Source organism: Erinaceus europaeus, chromosome 9 (genome assembly GCF_950295315.1).
Source record: "Erinaceus europaeus chromosome 9, mEriEur2.1, whole genome shotgun sequence".
Classification (NCBI taxonomy): Eukaryota; Metazoa; Chordata; class Mammalia; order Eulipotyphla; family Erinaceidae; genus Erinaceus; species Erinaceus europaeus.
In genome coordinates, this window is record NC_080170.1 from 14,480,900 (window position 1) to 14,490,264 (window position 9,365).

A 9,365-nucleotide genomic window follows, 5' to 3' on the forward strand; every position below is an offset into this window, starting at 1 on the left:
AAAGCAATAAAAATGGTTGACCAGATCATGAAATTACAGTGGCATAGTTCCCCACTGTGCACACCACCACAGTTGTGTGCTTCCCTACACCCTGCCCCACAGACTAGGATAAACACTATAGTTTTCTTTTCTATCTTTTTTGTTAATATTTTTATTTACTTATTAATGAGAAAGGTAGGACCCTCAGCAGCCCAGGCTCAGACTAGGTAAGTCCCTCCTGCCTGCTCTTCTCACAGGGTGGGTGTGATCTGAACACTCGGTAAGAATTTACTCTCCCTGCTCCTATTTTTTTTCTGACTTCTTTCTTTTGCTAAACTCTTCTCTGAATTCCTATACCGTACATCTCTATCCTTCCATTCTTATTGTCTGTTTTCTTAAATTTTTATTAGCTTTATTTATTTGTTGGCTAGAAGCAGTCAGAAACTGAGAGGGAAAGAGGAGATAGAGAGGAAGAGAGACAGAGAGACAACCGCAGCATTGTTTCACTACTTATACCCTGCCGGTGGGGCCAGGGGCTAGAACCTAGGTCCTTGTGCATTGTAACATGTGTGCTCAACCAGGTGTGCCACCACCTGGCCCCATTATCTATTTTCTATTCCATTACTCTCACCCCTCCTTTCTGCTACTTCTATTCTGCCCTCTTCTCCCATTCACTTCTCTTTAACTATACCTCTCATATCTGCAATTAAAACTTTCTTCATTTTGATCTTCGTGTTCTAGTTATATATTGCTTTTTATTTATGACCTATCAAATTATACATTCTACAGTGTCCCAGTTTTCCAACTTTTGCTACTTTTCTCATTTATTTGTACTAATTTTATGTTTTCTAAATTCTCTTGACTTTCTAAGCATTTCATTATATTATTTATTTTTATTTCATTCTACTTATTTACTATTGGATAGAGTTAGAGAGAAATTGAGAGGGGGAATGAGGTAGAAAAGGAAGGAGACAGAGTGACACGTGCAGCCCTGCTTCACTCGTGAAGTTTTCCCCCTAAAGCTGGGTCCTTGCACACTGTAATGTGAGCACTTAACCAGGTGTGCCACCACCTGGCCCCTAATTCTTCTTCTTTTTTTGTGATTAATAGTAGGTTACAAGACTGTAGAGTTATAAAGTATAGTTCCATACTATATTCACCACCAAAATTCTGTCCTCTTACCCTCCTAGTGGCAACCACCATAGTTCTCACAAATCCATTTTTTGTAAAATATATTTTATTTAGTAGTGATTCAAAGATCATAAGATAATAAGGGTATAACCCCACACCACTCCCACCACCAAAGTTATGAGCCCCCACCCCGGTCATGTACTTCAATTCTCTATAGTCTACTTATGAGTGAAACCATCCCATATCTATCCTTCCTTTTTTTTCTTACCTCTCAGATAAGTGAAACAGCAGTTGACTTCTTTAGGTGTTCTCCAGAATCTTTCCTCTCTTAGTGATGGTACAAACCAGAGGTAACTTGTCACAAAAGTTCTGGGTCCTGGCACAACTGGGTTCAGAACCCTTTGGTCATCTTCCCCTAACATTTCTTCCTCTGGGAGTATGGACCAAAATTCTTTTTGAGGTACAGAAGGAAGAATTTTGGCTTTTGTAATTGTTTCTCTTTTGGACATGGATGTTGCCAGTTGATCCATATCCCCAGCCTGGTTCTATCTTTCCCTAGTGGGGCAAGGCTTTGGCGAGGTGAGGTTCTGGGATACGCTGGTGAGTAATAAACAGGGACCAAGGAGTAGGAATAGAGCTAATGAGAGTAGGGACTCTAGGGTGGAAAGAGGCAAGTGTATTTATTTTCGATGTATTCTTAGGAGTCCAGGATTTAATAATTTTTGCTTGAGCTTGATAGCTAATATGAAGGTGGACAAGGAATATTGTTTAGGAGGATCACTGTCAAAATAAAAAGGTGGCTCTTTAGTGGCTTTGTGAAGTGGCAGATTTATTATGTTCTTAAAAATCTTGGTAGGGAAAATGGCTAAGAGAGAAAAGGCTAACCAGCCATGCAGCATGGGTCATGAGTCCTTAAGTGTTGCTCACTAGCATTTAGCTTCCATGATGCACAGGTCCTGGGAGAAGATGAGAAGACACAGCAAACAGCAACAGGCAAAAGGAAAATGGCAAAAAGAAAGGGGATATTTTTGCCAGACCCTCTCTCTTTTTAAAATTTTTTACATTTTTATATTACAGAATTACATGTTGACAGGGGTTTAAATCCACACCATTCCCACCACCAGAGTCTGAATCTTCACTCTCCTCACTGCAATCCACCACAACTCCCCTAAAGTTTTAGAAATGGGCTGACCATCTTCTCTACAACTATCTGTCCATATTTATACAAAGTTGCCCCTCTTTTCCTGATTCAATCCTCTCCTTCTAAACCACTCATGACATCATAACTACCTCCATATGTCCCTTTCCATTTCCTTCTCTCTCTCTCTCTGGGTGCTGATGGAGTGTTGGGCTGCACCATGGAGGAGAGAGAGGAGATCTGGAGCAGAGAGGGAACACAATTCTTTATTCATGTGGGCACCTCAGAGTTGGGTGAGAGCGCAGTGGTTCAGGCCATATGGAGCTAGCCAAAATGGCTGCCTCATGCAGCACCCTTGTCTGCGTCTAACCACTGAGGTGAAAACCGGGCAAGAGAGAGAGGGGCAGAAGAAGAAGGGATTTATAGGGCAAAAACCGGGACGAGCTGGGATAGGATTGGTTGGGAAGGGCACTTCGAGAATATCGTATTAACTCTTGCAGGAACTGGCACTAGCCTGAGGGGACATCTGCACAGCAATGGAGCTGGAGTGCAGAGCCCTCTTATCTTCATCCTATTACTTTTCCCCCACTGGGAGTATGGATCAAGGTTGTTTATGGGGAGCAAAAGGTAGGCAGACCCTCTCTTAAATAAACTCCAGTTCCCACAATTCCTCACGAGTTTACATCCCACTCTGCATCTGTAGTATGCTGATGATCTTTTGGTGTGCTTATCTGCATCTAACTCAGATACAGCCAAACACCGGAAAAAACAACAACAAAAAACCAAACCAAACAACAACCCCCCCAAACAACTCTATTAAAAATTGAGAGAGGACATGTACAGTATATTCACCAAAGAAGAGATCCAATGGTTGAACAGATACATGAAAAAATACCCAAAGTCACTATAATAGAATGCAAATAAAGACAACAACAACACAGCAAGTTTATTTGCTAAGTTTATTATGAATGATTAATAATAGGTCATATTTAGGGAGATACATTATAACACAGTCACCTAAACAATTGTAGAAATGAAGTTATGGAAGCATTGTTGGAAAGGTCAGAAAAAGCCCACTAGGTAAAATAGTCTCATACAACTTTTATTCCATAAGCCTGGTTATTATTTCACAATTTTAACAAGCTGGGTGGGTAGACTGGAGATTTTTTATATGTATTTATTTTTCCTTTTGTTGCCCTTGTCTTTTATTGTTGTTGTAGTTATTATTATTTTTGTTATCAATTTCATCATTGTTAGATAGGACAGAGAGAAATGGAGAGAGGAGGGGAAGACAGAGAGGGGGAGAGAAAGATAGACACCTGTAGACCTGCTTCACTGCATGTGAAGCGACTCCCCTGCAGGTGGGGAGCTGGGGGCTCCAACAGGAATTCTTGCAGTTTTTGACACGTGTGCTTAACCTACTACCCTACTGCCCGACTCCCAGACAGAAGACTTTATACTAACTCCAATATAAATGTTTTTTTATGAATCAAGAGTATTCCACCTTACTAACAAACACTAGGTATGGGGCTGGCTATGCTGATCATATATGTTCCTTATATTCACAGACCTGTATGAGAGTGTTCAGCCCTCCAAGGAAACAGCTATGAAGATGATTGTTTCCTTCTTTATCAAAAGATGCATTTTATAAAGGATTCTCTTGTATTGCTTTTGATCATCAAACAAGGACAGATGACTGGGTAACAAGAGGAAATAAACACTGCGATACTCTCTAAGCCCTGTCTATTACGGAGGTGACTTACATAGAGGGTAAAGCAACAGCTGGTCCAGTGAAAAAAGACAAAGCAGCTCACAAGGGCCAGGATTGTGTGGGTGGCCTTGGTTTCACGGGAGGGTCGTGGACAGAGGCTGGTGCTGTGGACATGCTGCACTGTCTTTCGGTGCATGAAGAGGAGCTTGACCATGTACACACTGGCCCAGATCATGAGAAAAACACACAGGAAATCAACAACAAACATGGCCCCATGAATTGCAGCTGCCTGCAACTTGTCAGGGTCTGCTCCTATGCAATACTTCATATTAAATACCAGTGCTAGATTAGTGCTGTTATTGGGGGCCCTGATCCTTAGTGCCACATGGATGTAGATCAGCAGGTTTATTATCCAGAAAAAGAAGAAGGAAGGGAAAATGAATGAGGAAATTCTGGTTTTGAGCCATGTCAATCTGGAGTTGCTGGGAGCAATTTTGATGGCTTGGAACAGACTCAGGAAAGATGTGCAACAGAGGGAAACACCACGACACACCCTGTATAAGCAAAACACTGCCTTACAGCCAAAGTCTCCCATGAAATTTCTAATTCCAAAGAAAAACACAATTTCTGGAATCCCACTCAAAGAAACCGTCATAAAATTAGCTACAGTTAAATGGATAATGATCAGATCTATCAACTTCTTTGCATGGGGCCGAAATAAGAAGGTGTTGATGTGTAGCACGAAGAGCATGGTGTTTGCAACAAAGCCAATCCCAAATTGGCAGAAAAAAAAATTCCTATAATGCTGTCATTCACCAGTATCATCTTATGGCTTTTATAATTTAGGTATATTTGAAGTCAATATTGGAACACAAACACTTATATGCTGGGGAGAAATGATAGGACGCTATAAAAATTGTACTAGATGATCATTCTTTTTAGAATAATGTCCCAAAATAAACACTAAAATAATCAGAAAATTTTCATTTAGTTCTAAGGGTAATTTTTAATGTTTTTTTTCCTCTTTTTTTCTTCTCAATCTTCTCTCTTCATCCTTTCTCCTAATTACCAGATTATTGCTTAGTTCTGATTTATAGTGAGTGGTAGAGTGTACTGATCCTGGGACTAAGCAACCTGAGGTATAGAAGGTCTTTAGCATAACAAACATTCCTACTACCTTGGCCCCTAGGAATTTCTGAAGTCACTTGAGAGAAACTATTAGGTATACATGAGACTTTTTGTTAAAACAATATTTCTGTTGTATATTTAGAAAATAATGTAGTGAAGAAACCAATTTATTCACTAGACATATATTTCTGGCTAAAGTCATATGTTCTGTGTGCAAATTTTATCTGAAAATGTGAATGATCTTTCATCTTCTTTCATGAACTCAGAAGATTATTAAGACATCGGTGGCATGTTAAATTATATGTCTATTTATAAAACACATATCATTGTCTTTGTCTTTCATGAAATGCCCCAGCCCCAGAGTCAGCATCTAAGATGTCTGTATGAAGGTGACTCTAGTGTACATGTGCTCAGGAAATCTCTTCAGATTCCAATATTTTTGCAAAGCAAAGAGACTGTAGCCAACAACAAGAGCTGTAGATATGAAGATGCAAAAGAAAACACAGAGGAAACTTGCAATCACATGTGAAGTGCAGAGGAATACCTAAGAATATTGAATAAAACAAAGCCACGTTGTGAGTTGTGAATTTTTTGTGCCTCCACACCACTCCAAGCCCTGGAACATGCTGACTCAAAGAAGAAGACAGTTTTCAGGAGCTTGCCTGCAGAGATCAGCTTCATTGCACCCCCACGGGGGGCTTGCCTAGCTGCATTCCAGAGGTATTCTGTACCACAGATCCCAGCAGGAAAAAGTTTTCTGGAAACTATCTTTTTAAAAATTTACTTATTATATAATTTTTAAATCTTTATTTGTTTGATAGAGACAGCCAGAAATTGAGAGCAAGGGGGAGAAAAGAGAGAGAAAGAGACACAGAGACACCTGCAGCACTGCATCACCATGTGTGAAGCTTTCCCCATGCAAGTGGTGACCAGAGGCTTGAAGCCTGGTCCTTGCACCCTGCTACATATGCGCTTAACCAGGAATACCACCATATGGGAACTTTCTTAGACTGCTAGAATCAGAACATGTCAGAGCAGTTCTAGATCTGCAGTATCCCAGGACACAAAGAAAGGGTACTCCACACCCTCTTGGAAATTTGATGAAGAAGGCTATCCAAAGAATGAGGTCTGGCCAGTCAGTAGCTTTCTGTCCTCTGGACTATTTGGGGGTGTGAATCATGGCAAAGCAGGTCTGAAGAGTGAATTGTAATGAATTGCTTGTGGATATTTGAAGCTAGGGGAATAAAACTCCCAGGGAGTGTGGCCTCTCGCCCACTCTACCCTAGTCTTGTCTGTCAGTATTGTATCTACACTGACTCTTCAGAGAAAACCACAGCAATAGAACCCACAGGTAATGCAGCACAGTTTTAGTGGCTTGGGGAAGGAGCAGGTGATGAGTGTGAGCAGGGATCCTCTGAAGGGACGGCCTGCCTGCTTCAGGCAGTGTTACTGTTGAGTCACATCACCGTGCAAGTGTGTGTGAGGCCTTCACTTGACTGGTCCTGAACAGCAGGAAACACCAGAGACAATCTGACAGACTGTCAAGCAAACAAATAAACAGGTAGTCACACCATCAACTCAGCTGTGTAGCACCACCCACTTACCACTGTAACAGGCATCTGCAAGGACAGGTAATTTGGGAACTTAGAGAAGCTTCCTCAGACCTACTCACTCCCCAGATGGTAATAAGAGAACTAGTCTGCTACTTGCCTCCACCAAGGCCTCTACACACCGGCACCACCAACACCATTAGCACCAGGGGTGTGCTCATGTGTGCACACTGCTGTTTGCTTTTTTTGGTGACACTTTGACTATTTCAGTTTGTTTTTTGTCTCCCTTTCTGAGTGTGAATGTGTTCTGTTACTCTGTTTATTACTTCTCTCATGTGTTCCTTTTTGATTGCACTTTTTTCCTGTGGTAATTGTTCTTTTGTTTCTCTGTACAGTTTGAGCACCAGCCACCTTACTGCTCCTCTATCACAGACAAGAGAGCCACCCTCCAGAGCGACAGCTCCTCCCACTCATTGTGTTTTTAAATTTTATTATCTTTATTTATTTATTGGTTAGAGATAGCCAGAAATTGTGAGGGAAGGGGATGACAAGGAAAGAGACAGAGAGACACCTGCGGCATTGCTTCACCACTTGTGAAGCTTTCCTCCTACAAGTAGGGACTGGGGGTTCGAACCTGGGTCCTTGCGCCAATCCCTAGTTAGACTATTTCTGTGAGTTTCCTACAAGATCTTCCCTGGACTCGGTTGTATTTGCACAGGAAACAGACTCTACATATGCTGCTAAGATATAAACACATTGGAGGGAAACCTACATAACACCCTCACCACAAATTTCATAAGACACCAAACGTAATTGTTCTCCATCATTGTGTCCTGGATCCCCACTTCCTCAGAGCTCTGCCCCACTAGGGAAAGATAGAAATAGGTTGGAAGTATGGATCAAGCTGCCAATCCCCATGTCCAGTGTAGAAGCCAGGACAGAAGCCAGACCTTCCACCTTCTGAACCCATAAAGATATTTGGTCCACACTCCTAGAGGGATAAAGAATAGGGAAGCTTCCAATGGAAGTGATGGAATATGGAACTCTGGTGATGGGAATTGTATGGAATTATATCCCTCTTATCCCACAGTCTTGTCCATCGTTACTAAATCACTAATAAAAAAAGCATATATATCCAGTTTAGCTGTTAACGCTGCTCTGTTTTTGTGAGCTTCCAAAGATTTATATTTCTGTCAGTAACATTGTGGTGTTTTTCTCCTGTTCGTTTAGGGTTTTGTCAGATTAATTTCCATACACCTGCAGAAAACTATTAGGAAGCCTTACTGCTAGGGGAGCTTTCTTTTGGGTCTTCCTGTTCATTTCCAGCACTGTTTTCTTTTGTTCTCTCCATTGTTTTTTTTTTTTTAATTTTTTAAATTATTTATTTTCCCTTTTTGTTGCCCTTGTTTTTTATTGTTGTTGTAGTTATTATTGTTGTTGATGTGGTTTTTGTTGGATAGGACAGAGAGAAATAGAGAGAGGAGGGGAAGACAGAGAGGGGGAGAGAAAGACAGACACCTGCAGACCTGCTTCACCGCCTGTGAAGCGACTCCCCTGCAGGTGGGGAGCCGGGGGCTCGAATCGGGATCCTTAGGCCGGTCCTTGCGCTTTGCGCCACGTGCGTTTAACCCGCTGCGCTACCGCCCGACCCCCTCCATTGTTTTTAAAAACTAGGTCACTGCTCACCTCTTATTCAGTGGTGCTAAGTAAGATATCAGAGCACCAGGCACTAAGACCACCCTGCACAACCACCACGCAGTCTCCCCTCTTCTCAGCTCAGCTCTTCTTTTCAATGACTTAGTGAGGCATCTCTGCAGACTCCATGCATTCCTGTAACACAGTAAATAAATGAAGCCTCATGTGTTACTAGACTGACCAACATGATTTGCTTTTTGAACTGAGGCAAACAAATATTCATCTAGCATTATGAGGGTATTTATTAACCATCCCTGCTTACCACTTGTGAAGCTTTCCCCTTACAGGTGGGGACTTGGGGCTTGAGCTTGTATCCTTGTTCATTGTAATGGGTACATATCACTGTGCCATCTGCTGGCCCTTTTAAGTTACTCTCTTCTTCCACTAGACTCCTTACAATCATGTCCTGGGATCTCAGCAAAATCATTTTTCATATTGAACAGATGAGCAGATGCTGACTCACACCTCTAGCAAAACACTGATCTAATGAAATATGCATCAAACTGAAGTTCATTGTTGGTCACTTATTGCCTTCTGCAGTATTTATTTAGAATGCTTATAGAATTACATGTAAAAATAGAATTACATATTGTATAATTTTCATTACACAATGTACAATTGTGTAGGCTCTGATAATAAAATCATACAAGGCAACACTCATGTAGAATATACAATTGGTCGATGAGTACTATATAATTTTATACAATTACCTATACAATTTTAATATTTATTGAGATTTCTATATAAAGTTTTGATAGCTACATCATTTTTATTTGTCAATGAACATGGATGAGTTCAACTGTTACTTCTTCAGTGACTCCCCTCATATGATTTGTAACTCATGCCAGTATAACACTCTCGTGTGTGACTAAGAATCACAGAACAAACTTTATTTGCAAAGCCCTTTCAAGAAAAGGGGTTGCTCTTCATTTGAGTGTGTAAGTTTAGATTGGGATGACTACATCTAATAAAAGTCCTATTTATAAATGTGTGAAATAAATAAAAGATTTTGCAAAGACTTTCCTTGAAATTT

General features: G+C 40.9%; 1 protein-coding gene across 1 annotated transcript; it reads right to left on the reverse strand.

The window, feature by feature from the left end:
• Nucleotides 1–3,879: 3,879 nt before the first annotated feature.
• LOC103117160 (vomeronasal type-1 receptor 4-like) lies at nt 3,880–4,710 on the reverse strand. The gene has a single exon (XM_016190007.2). The coding sequence runs from the start codon at nt 4,708–4,710 to the stop codon at nt 3,880–3,882; it is 831 nt and encodes a 276-aa protein (XP_016045493.2).
• Between the last annotated feature and the right edge of the window lie 4,655 nt (nt 4,711–9,365).